This window comes from Punica granatum, chromosome 8, assembly GCF_007655135.1.
Source record: "Punica granatum isolate Tunisia-2019 chromosome 8, ASM765513v2, whole genome shotgun sequence".
NCBI classification, from domain to species: Eukaryota; Viridiplantae; Streptophyta; class Magnoliopsida; order Myrtales; family Lythraceae; genus Punica; species Punica granatum.
The window spans coordinates 12,661,566-12,679,129 of record NC_045134.1 but is presented as its reverse complement, the minus strand read 5'-3'; the positions used below and the strand labels follow the sequence as shown (position 1 = coordinate 12,679,129).

At 38.7% G+C, this 17,564-nt stretch overlaps 3 protein-coding genes across 5 annotated transcripts; 2 read left to right on the top strand and 1 right to left on the bottom strand.

Annotated features, from left to right (window-relative positions):
- Positions 1-433: 433 nt before the first annotated feature.
- On the top strand, positions 434-3,193 carry LOC116215918. Its single transcript, XM_031551734.1, has 2 exons — positions 434-1,036; positions 1,484-3,193. Exons 1-2 carry the CDS (start codon positions 461-463, stop codon positions 2,957-2,959), a joined length of 2,052 nt encoding a protein of 683 aa, XP_031407594.1. The 5' UTR covers positions 434-460; the 3' UTR covers positions 2,960-3,193.
- Positions 3,194-5,833: 2,640 nt separating this feature from the next.
- LOC116187305 (wall-associated receptor kinase 5-like) lies at positions 5,834-10,299 on the top strand. Its single transcript, XM_031515957.1, has 4 exons — positions 5,834-6,654; positions 6,813-7,303; positions 8,046-8,210; positions 8,802-10,299. Exons 1-4 carry the CDS (start codon positions 6,245-6,247, stop codon positions 10,016-10,018), a joined length of 2,283 nt encoding a protein of 760 aa, XP_031371817.1. The 5' UTR covers positions 5,834-6,244; the 3' UTR covers positions 10,019-10,299.
- A 2,543-nt stretch (positions 10,300-12,842) lies between these two features.
- On the bottom strand, positions 12,843-14,941 carry LOC116186971 (protein SMAX1-LIKE 7-like). Of its 3 annotated transcripts, none has more exons than XM_031515533.1 (3): positions 14,514-14,941; positions 14,182-14,355; positions 12,843-13,759 (listed from the first exon to the last, which is right to left on the bottom strand). In XM_031515533.1, the coding sequence occupies exon 3, from the start codon at positions 13,693-13,695 to the stop codon at positions 13,120-13,122; it is 576 nt and encodes a 191-aa protein (XP_031371393.1). In that variant the 5' UTR covers positions 13,696-13,759; positions 14,182-14,355; positions 14,514-14,941; the 3' UTR covers positions 12,843-13,119. The 3 variants fall into 3 exon arrangements, with proteins under 3 accessions (XP_031371393.1, XP_031371394.1, XP_031371391.1); XM_031515534.1 differs by having other exon boundaries at positions 14,182-14,322; XM_031515531.1 differs by lacking the exon at positions 14,182-14,355.
- Between the last annotated feature and the right edge of the window lie 2,623 nt (positions 14,942-17,564).

Below are 17,564 nucleotides of genomic sequence, written 5' to 3'. Positions count from 1 at the left end.
TGCAGGCGATCGAAATCTATTAGAAACATTTCACGCCAAACTCCAAATTCGATTCTTATAACTAGACACGGGCGGGCTGTACTTCTTTATTTGCCTTATTTTAGGAATAATATAGTATTTCAACTTCTTTCAACAGATGAGCCTAGTTATATTGTGCTCAAACTCTTCGAGCCTTGTCCAGGCAAGGCTCAGGCGAGCGAGACGAGTCTCGAGCTCAGGATTAAAATCCGAGCCTAGCCCGAGGTCAATAACATTTAGCTCGGCATGGCTTGACTGCAACTACATTTCTCTAGATGGAGGGAATTAACAAAGCAACGGGTGATGTAGACTTGGAGACCAAGTCAACGATTAACAAAGCATTTGTCTGCCTATAAGAATGTGTCCAAGTCAACGATTAACAAGGCATTTGTCTGCCTATAAGAATGTGTTTTATGTACCAAAACATACTCTTGATCAGGTAATGGATGCTGAGAGCTCCGATCTGCAAAAAGAGATCAACCTCCCCGCACATCCGCACGCGGGCCCTCTCACGCTGTTCTACGTCCATGCAGGAGGTCCTGGGCTCGAACTTGGAGATGGAAACTCATGCTGCTCCATCTGTGGAAAACGTACCGTGGAAAAGGACTTTATCTACCGGTGCCCTGACCCTGACTGCGATTTCAAGGTGGACATTCCCTGCAGTTCTATTGAATCAATAATAGAATTCGATGGTCACCATCATCACCCGCTGTGCTTCGTGGAGAAAGCCGCTCCTGGAATTGGCTGCCGCTCCTGCCACGTGGGACCATCCGATCTCGACCTGCCTATGTTTCGGTGCGGAGAGTGTGGTTTCAGCCTGCATCTCTTGTGCGGCCCGCTGCCACGGGTTGTCCAGTACATGGGGTACGAATTGACGCTGACTGACTCTCTTCTAAGTGGAGTCGACGCGGACGACTGCTGGTGCGATATATGTGAGGAGCAGCGTGATCCAGCCCAGTGTGTTTATCATTCCCCCGATATTTTATTCACTGCCTCAATTGATTGTCTCTTGCCCCAGGTAAGTGTTTATTTCGCAAGTTTCTTGTTCATTTAACTGCAAATTATAGAAAGTGTGCATAGTACAAATCGATGGGCAAAATTATAAATGAAGTAAATGTTATTTGATAAATAGAGTGGAGTAATGCTTTCAATTGCAACATCCTGAACAAAATAAACCTGCGTAACGGATAGGGCCCATGGGAATTAGTTACAACCTTTGGCCAGAGGTGTCGGGAACGCCTTCTGGCATACACGGAGAAGACTTTTGCTACAATTCTAGATCTGTGCAGAAGCATCAGCTCCGCCTTTAACAAACAAACTGATAAGATTTCGTGTTCTGGTTCTACAATATTGCTGGAAGGCCCGGTTCTGCCAGAGATTCTGTCCTAAATGGATCAAACTGATTGATTTAGGCGATTTATGTTGCGGCCTTCAAACCTGATTTGAGCTTTTCTATTGATGCCAGATTATACTTGCGCTTAAAGGGGACCTTGGAGGGGTGGAGTTGAGGACCGTCGGAGGGTGTATCACTGGTAGAGTGATTGTGAAAGATCCAGCAGAAGAAGCTGCGCGGCTCATGAAAGCCAAAAGCAAAATACATGGGGGTGGAGCAGTAGAGGAAGCAGCAACCTCAGGAAAGGCAGAAGAAGCTCCCGAACCCGAAAACTCTGTTTTGGGACTTATTGACATGACGACTTATCATGCACTTGCTTCCATATTAACAAAGGTCTCTGAACAGTTCAAGGAAGAAGATGAACATTATGACAGTGCGACGGGCAATATGTACGTGGATTTACTGGCATCCATATTGACAACGCTATCTGGACAGTTTACTGAACTTCTTCACCTTGACGACTCAAAGGAAGTTCTTCCCGACAGAGCTGACAACGAAGTATATGAAGGTGGAGCTGTGGACAAAGCAGTTTTTCCATTGCTCTCTCAACAAGTGCTCTGCTCTCTAACAGATGAGCAAGCTCTGGAATTTGACGATGCTTTTGACAAACTTGCTAGACGTATAAGCAAGGCAAAAGTCGATGCAGATTTCCCGTACTTTGATCTCATTCAGTGGTACAAAGAAAAGGCTGATATTTCTCATTTGGAGGGAGATGGGTGGCCCATGAAGCCCGAACCCAAGAATGGGACTGTCGAAGTTGCTGAAGAACGTGTTTTTACATTTATACAGATGATGCGTAGTCTAACTTCCGAAGACATCAATCGTATAGAAGATGCATTCAGAAAATGCACCAAACATGGAGAAGACAGTGAAGCTCCTTTAGATTTCCTTCGATCTCTTTTTCCTCTACCAGTGAAGAGATGGGATTTCCACTACTCGGATGAATCCTTCAAACAGTTCAAGGAGCAGCTCGACCTGACCGACTCAGTCAATGACTCATATATAATGGCCTGGAAGAGATACGCTTTTAAGACTGTAAAAGTCGGGGAAACCATGATTCCATCCCACTTTGCTCCTATCTACCAAGAATTGGCCGAAAAGTACGGAGATTTCAGCACAGATAGCGAGCTCGGCCCTCTTGCCAAGGCCTTAATTTTTCACCACTTCTTCGCAGTCGTGTACAGTATGCGGGGAACTCAGGTTCTTGAAATCACTGATGATCTTCTCTGCACGTGGCTGTTCTATTTAAGAATTGTGCAGAGCTTGGGTTTCAACATCGAATTTGTGGTGGATAATTTTGAGAATCTTGTTCGAGCCCACTTCGGGCTCAAGGTTGTGAAGTTCAGAGATGAGACCACAGAGAATCTTGAAAAACAGATTGAAGAGCTCTCAAGACAGGTGCATGAGAAAGAGCGCAAATTAGGGGAGCTGAAGGCAATTCGGGAAAGATATAAGAAGCCTAAGGATGCTGAAGAGTCACTGGTGAAAAAGTGTTTGCTCGAAGCTGCAAAGTGGAAGTGGAAGGATGTAGGGGACCTCATTCTGTGATGTCAAGAAGTGTAACTCATTCTGCAATGTGCTTAAAACCGAATCTCGGATATGTAGATCTTTTGATGTATTTGAATATAATTTGATATTTCCTGTGTTTCCGATTTGCCCATGGAACTCCCTTACGATCCTGCAGCTTGTATCTGGATTTAAATTTTTATGCCTACTGGTGCTTCAAGCTTGAAGTGGACAAGGATTAAGCATGTATGGAGAGGAATGCTGTACTTCGCTTCTCAATTGGCATGCAGACGGGCAACATGCGTTTGATTTCCAGGTCTGTTGGGTCTTGTGATAAAAAGAACACATATCGGCATATTGCAGCAAGTATGGACCAAAAGATCGAGCATAGCTACTAGAGCAGCTATGCTGGTCGCCTCCTTTTCCCCCTTGTGTGCACGAAAAGTATGCGTACATTGGTAATATTACTTGCGCCTTTCTGATTTCTGGATGAAAACTGAATCACCGAAACTGTGTTTTGCCACATTGCCATGACAACATTAAATCACGAAACATGATGATAAATTGACTGAAAAGAAGTTCATCATTAGTAACTGAATTGCTGATTGACAAAGCCGATTAATCAACCAATCATGGTATGCATTTGATCAAATGAAAGAAATTCATCGGGAAAAAAAGTGATAGATACATGAAGGGGAGGGTACCTTTTACAAGCAACAATCTGAGGAGAATAATTAAATCGATGCAACTTTCGGGCCCATGGAAATTGAATTTATATAGAATCATCTTTCCTTTCTGCAAAAGTACAATAAAATCTCCACCCTCGGGCTCTTTACCTATTCATCACGTAATGGCTGCTGAGAACTTGCCTTTGCAGAAAGAGTTCAATCACCTCGCCCATGTGCACTCTAGCACTCACACTCTCGTCTATGGCTATGCTGGAGTGCTTGGACTTGGAAACAAAGATTACTCTTGCTCTATTTGCGGGACACATTTGGTGAGCAGAACTCCATCTACCAGTGTTCCGACCAAGACTGCAATTTCAAGGTGGATGTTTCCTGCAGTTCCATTAGGTCGGTGATAGAATTCGAGGGGCATCGTTACCACCCATTGTGCTTCATAGAGAAAGCTTCTCCTAGAGCCAGCTGCCGTTTGTGCCAGGGGGGACACCATCTGATCCCGATCTGCCAATGTTTCATTGTGGGGAGTGCGGTTTCAGCCTGCACCTCTCTTGTGTGCCCCCCTACCACGGGTTGTCCCGTACAAAGGGTACGAACTGGCGCTGACGGACTCTCTTCTTACTGGAGTTGAAGATATTCAGCATTCCGAAACGAATGAAGAAATCTACAGCGTTCCTTCCTTTGTCTTCTGGACTCTCACTCTCCTTCCCCTGTTCAAGTATGCGTTCATAGTCCTTGGAGCTGATGACAATGGAGAGGGTAAGGACTGAGACGTCTTGCAATGGCTATAAATTCTTATCCATCTATGTTATGGATAATTCTTGGTGAAGGATAACTCTTAGAGCAGCTGACATTGATTTTCACATATCCCTTCAAGTTTTACCAGCCTAAGCAATTCGACCATTCTAAGGAGAATAGTATAATCACAATTAGATCAGTTTATTCATATCCATAACATAGATGTATATGCGAATGGTCAATTGCAGAGTTCGATTTTGGTTAACCCAGAATGAGTCTTCACGAGAGTATCTCCTTTGAAGAAAGCAAACGACAAATTCAAACTTCCAGAATAATTTTCTCAGAATGTTCTAGTGTAAAATGATGTTCTTTCTTCACTTAAGAAAAAGTCTTTCTTTTTTTATCTTTTTTTTTTGTTTACCCAAAAAAAAGAGTCTTCGTTTTCTTTTCTTTTTGGACTTTTGCTTTTTGGGTGAAATTTTCGTTTTAGACTTTAGAGGCAAAGAAAAAGTCCAGCATACAATTTGTGAACGTCGGACAATTGAGTCAGAAAGAGAAATGGAAGGAAAAAGACTTACTGCAGCAACATTTTATCAAAAATAAGAAAGACGTGTTTTTCATGGTATGAAAAATAAGAAATAAGTTTTGAAAAATAACTTCCTTTCAATTTTCTTGTACCAAATCCATGGACCTCTTTGTAATCTAAAAGAAAAGTTTTGAAGAAGAACCTTATCAATATCAATGTAGAGACTTTGCTAAACCCCTTCATTCATAAATTGGAAGAAGACAATTAGCACACAAGTAACTCTGGTCATGCTGACAATGACAGTGTTAATCAATTGAAGGCTATCTGAATATGATAAATATTTTACAGTTTTTCAGTAAATTAAGAGTCTCATCGCCTAGTACTCATACCAGAATGTAATGTGATCGGTTAAAGTTTATCACATCTCTTTTTTCCTCATATGCTTAAATGAACTTAAATTTTATGTCTCATCTTTTTTTTTTATACCAGACCGGCGCAACGAGCCAGCAAAAAAGATTAGTTAACACACACACGCACATATATATATATATAGACACAGATGGGTAGAGTACCATGTTATGACATATGAAGGGAGGAGAATATAATTAACAGGCTTCTAGAATCGGACGGCAAGAATCTGCACGAATCGGATTTTTTGATAATTTAAAATAGGCATGGAAACGCCTCCAGATATTTTTTTTGGTCCAAATTGCCCCGCTTTTTTTTTTGTCCAAATTGTCCTGAATATATAGGATCACGTTTTTTTTTTGCTTTAAAAGTATTAAAAAGGACCCCCGATGATTGAATCAAAGGGAGTGCAGAGTCAATCCAAGAATAGTAGATCGGCTGGACGAGTTCCCGTCTACCTCTCTATTTCGTGCAGACTAGATCAGCTTTTCTTTCTTGAAAAGTATATCCTTGACTCTTTCCCCTTCATCCATCGCTTTCTTAAGGAAATTTACGTGCTGCAGGAATTGGTCCATATAAGTTACGGAAGAAATTAAAAAAAAAAAAAGGATCAGAATTAAACTAAAGTATTATGGAAAATAAAGAGAAAAAGGAAAAAACAGAACTTATACCGGGGGATGAGGTCGCTGGCCTCTCGGACCGCCCCGGCTTTCAGGTGACCGAGATTCAGCCCTAACGTCTGATCTGGCCCCGCTTTTTCAAGTGGCCAGCTGTGGGTACGGGCTGCCTTCATCGCCTATGCCCGTTCTCGTTTCTTTCTTTTCAAATTTTCCACGGTCAATTTAAAAAAAAAATTATAAATTTGACCTCAACTAGAATAATTGGCCGAAAAGAGCCCATATATATAATTGAGAGGTAGCTAGGTAGCTCCATGATGCTCATCCAGGCTTAAGTAACTCATATCCCGAAGAAGCAATGCTCAATACCAGATTACTTTTGCTTTCTTGGGTCATAATTATGGCGTTATCAGGATCAACTCTGCTGTTGCAGCTTGCAGCGCAAAGTAGGCCTGGTTGCAGGAGTCGCTGTGGCAACCTAAACATCCCTTACCCTTTCGGTATGACCGAGGGCCGAAGGGATTGCTCGTACGGCGGATTATCCAATACGTTTGTCATCGACTGTGATAACTCCACAGACCCACCTTCTGCTTATATTGCCAACAGGTCAACCGGTCTCAATGCAGTTGATATCTCAATGGACAATCACGAGATACGCATCATGATGAATGGAGCTCGCGAGTGTTACAATTCATCAGGAGCTGTGACTCGGCGGACTCGTTCAGGGATCACGCTAGGCATTTTCTCAGTATCCAGTACCAAGAACAGGTTTAGAGTTTTCTACCAAATATTAGCACTTTTTTGAAGATGACTTTTACAATAATTTCAAATTTAATTGCCCATCGCTTCGGTGCAAGCCAACTGAAGGCTGATCCTATTCCTGAGACAAAATTGACGACTTATATGAGGAATTAATTTACGAGCAGGTTCTTCGCCGTGGGTTGTGATACACAAGCCACACTCAATGGAACAGAGAATCGTGGGTTCTCAACAGGGTGCACGTTACAATGCAAAAGCATCACTGACGTAATCAACGGGTCATGTTCTGGAATCGGATGCTGCCAGGCCAGCTTACCTATAAACATGAGGACCTACGAAATCTCCATCAGCAGTTACGACAACCACAGGCTTGTCCATGACTTCAACCCATGCAGCTTCGCATTTGTTGCTGCAAACGACTATGACTTCAACTTCTCCACCACATCTCTTATGGGCATGGCCTGGGAGAGGATGCCTGTGGTTCTGGAGTGGGCGGTCGAGGCCAAAACTTGCGAGGAAGCCCAAAAGAACATGACAAGCTATATGTGCAAGGAGAACACCAACTGTTCAGATGCCGCCCACAGTGGAGGTTACCGTTGCCACTGCAAAGAAGGATACCAAGGGAATCCTTATCTCTCTGGGCCAGACGGCTGCCAAGGTAATCATTTAATTAATATGGACCGCTAAATTAAAATTTTGATGACATATGAGTAACAAATAACCACCCACTAGCTCTAATCTTTTCACTCTCTCCCACCTCCTCTCACCTTATCTCCCTCTCTTCTTTTCACCGTCTATGCCAACATTTTTTTAAATTATTTTTCTCCTTTTCTTGGCAATATATTCCTCAAGTACCTTCTAGGTGTGGAGGCTAAAATTCGACCTAACGGAGAAGTGAAAACTTTTTTTTAAAATTATATATTATTGCATTAATTTGCAAGAACACAGTGATCCCTACCAAATGGCCTCAAAATACTTGGTTGCTACTCGGTTTTTTAAGTTCTTTTCTAAAAATAATTTTTAAACTTTGAAAAGCATATAATATAGATTTGGGGTACATGTCATTATTTTCTTCTTCTTTCTAGCTTTCTTCAAAAATGGCTTTTAAACTTTTATTTTTTAAATTTTTTGAAACTTTTTAATATATAGATTTGCTTGACCGATTGTTGTTTTCTCAAATATTGACCTTTTTAGAAAACAAGATTTTTAATTTTAATTTTTAAAACATATCAAAATTGATTGCTAGCTGCCATTTTCCCAACTATACAGCAAAAATTAATCGACTGGAAAATGCAGATGAAAGAAAAGAAATGGGACAAGCAATTATATGATTTTTTTTCTTTTGTTAATGAATTTTTTATTAATAGATAATACGAATTTTTCTTTTTTTCTGTCTCCAGATATTGATGAGTGCAAAACCGCAAATCGATGTCACAAGACAGCGTTGTGCGAAAATCAGATTGGAACGTACCGTTGCTACTGCCCTCACGGGTTCGAAGGGGAAGGATATACAAACGGATGTGTAGCACGTCAAAAGGAGAATAACTCTTTTGAAATGGCTCTTGGTGAGTAGCTTATGTTCAATTGGATTGAGTTGATCCATCATAAGTTCCGAGTTTTTGTTTCCATAAGTTCATCAAGAAATCGATGTTTGATGTTTTGAGTTTTCATTTCCAGAAGAAAAAAAAATAATAAGGGTTAATAAATCAGAAAAGTACGATATTTACACTTTTTCCTAAATATGGTACGACCTTTAGAAAATAATATCGAAATGTACGACCTTTGCTTTTTTCTTAAATATAACACGACTTTTTGATAGTAGTATAGAAATGTATGACCTTTTCCTAAATATAGTCGTGCCTTTTTGTGTTATTTTTTAAAGATCGTATTATATTTAGGAAAAAGTGCAAAAATCGTGTCTTTCTATTTTACTCTCCAAAGGCCGTGATATATTTAGAAAAAAAAATACAAAATTCGTGTCTTTCTATGCTATTTTTCAAAGGTCGTGCTATATTTAGAAAAAAGTACAAATGTATTTTTCTAGGTGATTAACCTATATAATAATAATGAGAAAAAAGATATAGGACTTCAGGAGTACAACAGACAGCCCATATTATTGGGAGTTTCTAACTATTAATTCAATTTTTATGTATTAGGCGTGGCCATTGGTTGCTTGCTCCTCCTTCTTTGTGCTTCTTTGTTAGCTTTGGGACTCCGACGGAGGAAGGCAACAAAAGAGAGGGAGAAGTTCTTTAAAGACAATGGGGGTCTTAGGTTACAAAATCTACTCTCTCAACACCAAAGCTATGTCGAGATACTGAAAGTGTTCACCACCGGCGAGCTCAAACGGGCGACTGACAACTACAACGAAAGCAGAATCCTCGGCCAAGGTGGTCAGGGAACAGTGTACAAAGGAATCATGATGAACGACAGGGTTGTCGCCATTAAGAAAGCCAGACTGCTAGACCGGAGCCAGGTGAATGAGTTCATCAACGAAGTAGTTGTTCTGTCACAGATCAACCACAAGAACGTAGTTAGGCTGATCGGGTGTTGCCTGGAGACAGAGCTGCCTCTATTAGTTTATGAGTTTGTAAGTAATGGCACCCTCTCCCAACATTTACATGACAATGACGGTCAATGCTCCGCATCATTGTGCTCCTGGAAAGCTCGGCTACGTGTGGCGGCCGAAACAGCTGGAGCACTTTCTTACCTGCACTCAGAGGCTGCTATCGCAATCGTTCACAGGGATGTTAAGAGTACCAATATACTCCTGGATGAGAATTTCACGGCTAAGGTGTCGGATTTTGGAGCCTCCAGGCTGATGCCGTCTGATAAGGCTCAATTAAGTACTCTAGTACAAGGCACGTTCGGGTACCTAGATCCAGAGTACTTCCACTCGAGCCAGTTAACGGAGAAGAGTGATGTTTACAGTTTTGGCGTTGTCCTTGCTGAATTGCTCACTGGAATGAAGGCTATATCTTTTGCCAAACCTGAGAAGGAGAGGACTCTGTCCTTGGTTTTCGTATCGGCTGTGAAGGAGGACCGTTGCTTGGAGATCATCGACAAACGGATTATAAATGAGGGGAATGTTGATCACATCAGAGAAGTTGCCCTGCTAGCTAGCCGGTGTTTAAAAGTAAGAGGGCAGGACAGGCCATCCATGAAGGAAGTCGCACTCAAGTTAGAGGGGCTACTTAGAAAAACCAAACAGCAACCCTGGATACATCAAGATCCAAGTAACTTCGAGGAAAGTGAATACTTGCTCAGAGGCAGCCACGTTAATTACCCTGACACTGGTCTGATCAATACGACAGGTTCTAGGGATACAATGAAAAATCAGTTGATACCTTTTGGCGTTGAGGATGCAAGGTAGTCTTACCAGTTAGAACTTTTCTGCCTGTTTTATTTAGTTTTCATCACCCAAGAGTGTTCTGTTTTGTGTTTCTTAGTTGTTATCGTGTCAAATATGCTCCATTTAACTGCTCGTGTTTGAGTGCCTGTGTCATGTAATTTATGTGCAGAGGATTTGACCCTCAGTTTGTCTTACCAATTCCAGCTGTATATAATTCTTCTTAAGAAAGCGACCAATCGAGTGTAAATATATACTGTATTTTTCAAGATAGCTGAATGAAAAATTGTAACATTTCTCCTCTATGTTTACATGCAATGGACTTTGTTGATGAAGAGTTGTTATCCGAATCAAACTGCGTACCTTGTCTCTGCTATATCTCTCGCACTTATTCGATGAATCTTCATTTTTTATTTTAAGGATAATGTAGACATCCTTTTGTAGTTGGTGAACGGTGGCTTGTGGTATTAAAAGCTTAAAATATATCGAGAATTATGATATTCTGTAAAACCTTTTGGTTTGTAACGCAATGGGTTTATGATTAAGGAGAATTATGTTGATTATTGAAAATTATGGTATTTTATAAAGAATCCTATAAAATTTGTGGTTCTTGATGATGGTCGGAAGTTCTTGTGTATTAGGAATTCATTGGAGGCCCGGAAGGCTCTCATTGAAGAATCATGAAATGGAGGGATGAGACCGTCTGTGAAAGAGGCTATTCCATGGGGTCAAGCCTCTAGCAAAAACAATTAGAAGGGTGGAAGGGGAGGAGAGGGGAGGGGGAGGGTGTTGGGGTTGCTCCCAGGAGGCATTAGGAAATGCCACATTTACTGGGCCCGCGTATTGACCAGTGTGTCAAGTGATTAGTACTTTTACTATTTATGATGAGTTATACTAAACACTAAATATTTTTTAACTAAAATATTAAATACTTGAATTGAAAATAAAAATAATAAATATTTGTACTAATCACAAGTACTAAAAGTATAATATTTTTGAACTGAAATACTAAATACTTGAATTGAAAATACTAATATATATTACCGTGACTTTGAATCATGCTAGAAAGAACCGTGCTATAAGTGCACATTCCAATGTTCTTGTCCAAAGCTCAATTATTTGTGCTAGTTCGTCAAACTTGGGGGAGGACTGCCCCAGAGTACAGCTTCAATATTTGGATGCCCGCGGGCAAGGGCAGTTGAGTATGAGCCCGTGACACTTACCCATACCTTTGTCGATGCGACCTTTATCGATTACGTTTGAGCGTTATATGACCTTGGCCATAATTTTTTGCGACGGTTTTGAGGGATGTTACTAGGGCTCGACACCCTCAGTAAAAGTCTAATCTTTTGTAGTGAGCTCCCTCTTGGTCCCAATTTTAGATATTTGCTTTTTTTTCTTTTTTGTTTAAATTTTATTTTGAGAATGTAAGAAAATTAAAACAAATAAAAGTTAAAAGTTACCTCAAAATAAATTAAAAATCCAAAAAAATTCAAAATATTACATTGAATGAAAAAAAGTCATAAAAAAAGTTATAAAAAAAACTAGGGAAATATATCGCCAAATAAGAATTATAAATTAAATCTACACTAAAAAAACACATGCATTAATTAGTAGTTCGAAAATTAGGGAAATCAAAGTACTAATTGTATCTTTTCTGAAATTTTTTTACTATTTTAAGTACAAGTGCTCGGAACGACATAAATTTTTTTTCAAATATCAATCTCTCTGAAAAAAATTAGTAACGCCTATGAAAAATTTGTATTTTCAGTTATTTTGCTTAGTACAAGCATATATTACAATTGTACCAAAATTTAAACCCAAAGTACTATATGTTTGAACAAAAATATTATCTTTTTGACAGTTTCAGTACTTAATGACCAATGAAGTATGACATTAGAACTATTTAGTATCATTCCATTAACGAAGTGTTTTTACAAACTTGTAAAGTATTATACAATTGTATATTAAAATAATAACTATTTGAAAATTTTAGTTCTTTGAGTATTAATGAAATGCTGAAATTAGAACTACTGTTAGTAACTTTAGTTATGAAAGTTAGTATTTTTATGTAGTTATAGGATACTTAAAGTTTGAATTAAAACAATAAGTTCAAACAAAGTACTGAAATAATGAAACTAGAACTATTTTAGGATTTTTAGTTACGAGGGTTAGTACTTTTATGCACATGCGACGTACTAAAAGTATGAATATTTGAAATTTTCAGTTTCTTGAATATTGATGAACAACTAAAATTATAGAACTATTTTAGTACGTTTTAGTTATGAAGGTTAGTATTTTTATACACTTATAAGATGGTAAAATTGCGAATTAAAATAATAAATATTGAGAAATTTCAATACTTTAAATACACCTGAAGTACTGAAATTAGAACTATTTTAATATTTTTAGTTACGAGGGTAGTACTGTTATGTACTATTAGTGTAAACTAAAATTGCGAACTAAATATTTGAAAATTTCAATCTCTGGGTATTAACAATGTAGTAAAATTAGGACTCTTTTAGCATATTTAATAGTGAAGGTTAGTATTTTCTTGTTCTCATAAGCTACTTTAAGTCCTGTAAGTACTAATGAAGTACTAAAAAAGAATCAGTAACTGTATAACTAGTTTCGCTTCATTTCATTTTCTCGAAAATTGAAATGATTCTCCACGCCGAAGTCAATGAATTGCCACTATCGGAAATAAAGAGAACTATTAATTTGGTTCGCGAGTTATGCAAATTGCATCACCTTAGTCATGTGCATTAAATCTACATCAATTTGATCCATGTAACATCCAATTAGTCCTTTGTAATATCATGTTGGTCCAAAAAATATCAAGTTAGTCTTTCGTAACATCAAGTTGGTCCTCCATAATATCAATTTGGTCCTCAACTTACATCAATCGATCCCTCAGTCAACCGATGTTAGATTTGAGGGCAAATGAAAAAAAAACATCAAAATAATCATCCTACCCCTTTTTCCTCAAATTTTCCTTTTTTCTTTAATTTTCTCTCTCCTTTCCCTGTCTATTTCTCCTTAAATCCAATGCATCACCCGCCTCGTTGAACTTCTGCACCAACTTCGCCTCAGCCATGCCCTTCCCTCCCTCGCCGCTAGCAAACTCAGATATCTCCATCTCGATGGGGATCGAGCTCAATCCAACAAGTCCAGCGGGCAAAATTCCTTGTTTCCCATCTTTTAACGTCATCCAGAATTCTCTTGAGAATGCCCTTCGAGCACACCACGATGATAAGTGGAATTCTCTGGACATCGCCCTTCGGGCACACCCCGATGATAAGTGGGTTCCTGCCGAACTTTCTCGCGAGAACTTCCCCGATTCTGCTGCAATTCTCATCTCCGTCCTCGCTGCATGCAAAGGGAAAGCCAAAGACCCAGTCTGCCTGCTCGCTGCTGTCCGTCGTCAGCTTGCAGAGGAAGACAGGTGGTGGATAGCTCGATTTGAAGTTAAAGAGGTGGGAAGCCTGTGGGGCGGACGGGAGCACAATCGCCAGGTTTATGTCATAGCTCCTGAGGAGAAAGTGCTTGAGCTCGACCTTGACAATAGCCGAAGGTGAAGCCGTTGTTGTCTGCTGCTGCGAGCTGTGGTGAATCTGATAATGCAAGTGGCAGCTATCAGGAGGGCTCCTTTTCACTGTTGATCTTGGCCATGAGGGAGTAGGACACAGGGGGAGGCTCATCCATGTTCTTGGAGCAGGGGAGGCGGTCCGGGGAGGCCTCCACGCTGAGCTTGAGCGCCTTGAACTGAAGGCGGGGGAATAGGCAAGAGAAAAATTGAATTATTATTTAACAAAAGAGTAATTTTAATTAAAAAAAAGGGGACCAAATTAAGAATGCCACTTTCATGCATGGGATCAAAGCGATGCAACTTGCATAACTCAGGAACCAAATTGATAGTTTTCTCGGAAATAAAAAGTGGTACATAGGGGAGGAATTTCTTTATGATTTCTTATTTTGGACATGGTCCATAGGGCTGTTCAAAAGAACCAAATAACCGAATCGAGCCAAGCCATTTGAAATCGACCACTCGAGCCAATTAGTTTCCAATCCGGTTTTTCTTCAAAGAAACGGTTCAGTTAGTCATCTAACCGCTCAAATCCGATGAACTTTGATTAACCGAACCGAACTGGTATTTTTAAAGAAATTAAAATTAGTGAAAACCAAACCATCGATTTCCCTCTTCATCTTCGTCTCCTCTCCTTCCTCCCCCTCACTCACGCACACCACACCCTGAACTGAAGCTCAAAAGCTCCCCGAGAACTCTTCTTCATCTCCCTGACTCTCCGAGAACTCTTCTTTGTCCTTTCCTGCAATGTTAGCTCAAGTTTTGAGCTATATTTCTAGTCTCACGTCAAAGAAATTATGGATCAGTTCTGGTTAGTATAGCTTTGCCGCTTTTGAATCAGGTTCTAAGAGAGGTGCCTTGTGCTACAGCGGTGCATAAGAAAATTAAGTGGGCGTGGGAACTTTCAACTGTAGAGTATGTAGGAAATCTTACGTGCTGGTCAAACTCTGGCTCTTCGTCAGCCTCACTCTTAGTCGTCTCCCTGGACCCCGACTCCCCAAGAACTCCCATCCCCGAGAACTCCCCTGGACAGCTGGACCTCGCTGAAGCTCAGAACCTCAGACCTCCATGAACAAGCTGTGTTGATGAAGGACAATCGAAGGGGAGATGGAGAAGTTGAGGATCGACCGGATCACCGACAAGATCTCCCCGCACGCCAATTTTCAGGTCAAGCGGTGGATCGTTGTCCCGATCTCTAGCTCGCCATCGGATTTGCTCCGGAGCCTCGTCAGGATCAAGAGCAACAGCCGTCGCCGACTCAGCGGCTCTCCCCTTCGAGAAGCAGTCGCGGCACCGTTCGGCTGAGGCAGGAGAGGAAGGGAGCAGGAGGAGGGACGAACTAAAACGGAGGGGCTGGGCCAGTGGGCTTGTGTTTGGGCTGGGCCAGTGAGCTTACGTTTGGGTTGGGCTGAGAGAGTGCGAAATTATAATTTTTGTGAAACGTTAACCGATTAACCGAACCGAAAGAACCGGTTCGGAGGCTTTCAAATGGTTCGATTCGAACTAGTACTTCAATAACTGAACCGAACTACTTTTTCGGTTTGAGGCGGTTCGGTTCAATTTTCGAACTGAACCGCACCATGAACGGCCCCTAATGGTCCGAAGCAAGCATTAATGGGACTTTTCATTGTTGGCACAAGTTCCATACAAATTGTATAGAGAACTGGCTCGAGTTTGATCTACAGGATTTACGGAAATTAGAACTATTTTAATATTTTTAGTTATGAGGGTAGTACTGTTATGTACTGTAAGTGTAAACGAAAATTGAGAACTAAATTTTGGAAATTGTAACTAAATATTTGAAAATTTCAATCTCTGGGTATTAACAATGTACTAAAATTAGAACTATTTTATAATGAAGTGCTTCAAGCACTAATGAAGTACTGAAACGAAAGACTTAGCTCCATTTGATTTTACAATCATATTTTAAAAATTTTAACTCTAACTTTAACTCTACTCACTATATAACAAAAATCAACAACACAATTATTACTTTTCCATTTTTCTTCAATTTTTTAACCATTTAATTCAATTTTTAATATTAAATTCTCTCAACTATCAATTACTTTTTCCACAATTCAACAGTACAATCATTACTTTTTCTCAACTATTCATTACTTTTTTACACTTTTTCTCATAGTTCAACGATACAATTATTACAACCCAATTAAAATCAAAACTCAACTTTACTTAACTTTAAAACCAAACACACCAAATACTTTTGTTTTTCAAGGTTAGTATTCCCATATACTTATAAAAGACCAAAGGTTTGAACTAAAATATTAAATTAAGCATTTAAAAATTGCAGTACTTTAAGGATTAATGAAGTACTTAAAGTAGATCAATTTTAGTACTTTTAGTTATTAAAGTTTATTTATTTATATATACAAACTTGCAAGATACTAAAATACTAAATATTGAAAATTTTTTGTACTTCAAGTATTAACAAATTAATAAATTAAAACTGATTTGGTATTTTTAGTTAAAAATGTCAACATCACTGAATACCTACTAAATACGATCTATTTAAACTGAAATACTGAATATTTTTAAATATATATCGGTACTTCTAGTATTAAATATTTCAGTGGAGATACTAAATATATAAACTTATTGTACATATTTAAAATTTTAAAAGAAGATACTTAATATTTTAAAATTCTTCGTACATTGAGAGCAATGAAATGGTATTTCTTAAAACTAAATCATGAATTTTTCATTTTACTTTTGTATGAGAATAAAAATAAAAAATAAAAAATAAAAAATGTTAATGTCTTTCAAAAGCTAAGTTAATTCAAATTAGTTTAATGTACTTCTAAAGAACCGAAAGTGTGAACTAAGATATTCAATATTTGAAATTTTTCAAACTTTTTTTTCGATAGGTGTAAATTTCAGTACTTTGAGTACTAACAAAGTACTGAAACTAGAACTATTTCAGTACTTCCAGTTATGAGTGTTAGTTATTTTACGTACATGTAAAGTACTAAAAAAGTGAACTAATGTATTGCATATTTAACCGTTTTGGTACTTTATTTAAAATTACAACGAGGCCTATAAGTCTTGTAAATGAAATATAAATCCTAATAGTTAAATAAATGAGCATGGATAGTCCCACAATGAGTAACAAACTTGCAACCTCTAAATTATTAGGCGAAAATATATACCACTGCACTACACCATTTTTCAGTACTTAAATACTAACAAAAACTATAGCTTTGACTTATGAAGGTTAGTATTTTTACGAACTTGTTAAGTACTTAAACGTGTAAACTAAAATACTAATTATTTAAATCTTTCAATATACTTTGAGTATTAACAAGTCACTGAAATTAAAACTATATTAGTACTTTTTTATAGGAAAAATCCAAGTGTATAGAAAACTCTAACACGACACATTTAGTACTTTAATTCAAGTATCGGGTTAATAATAAAAAAGTACAATTTTTTCACATTTTAATAATTCTAGCACGAACTTTTTTCCTTAACCTAAAAATGTGCAAGCTTTCGATGATAACAATTATAGCATGGTATCAAATTTTCAGTTAACTTGGACAAAATCGAGGCCATAGAAGGTGCCGACAACTCTAATCGGGGGAGGGTGCTGGCGGCACCAATCGGGGAGTGGTGGCCGAAATTGAGGCTCCCACCCTTCGGAATAGGGAGAATCCTCAAATTGGGGTTTCTCCCAATTCCAGTGGGTAGAGTCACAACCCTGGCCATCATCCCCGATTGAGGTCGCCAATGCTCTCTGTGGTCTCTATTCCGTCCAAATTAATTAAGATTTGACGTCGTACTAGAATTGTTATCAAATTAAAAGTTTGTGCATTAATAAAAAAAGTTCATGCTAGTTCATGCTAGAATTGTTAAAATGTGAAAAACTTGTACTTTTTTTGTTATTAACTCTCAGGTATTTAGTATTTTATATCAAGTATTTAGAACTTTTACTATTTTTTATGGACTGTACAAAATACTAAATGGTTTGAA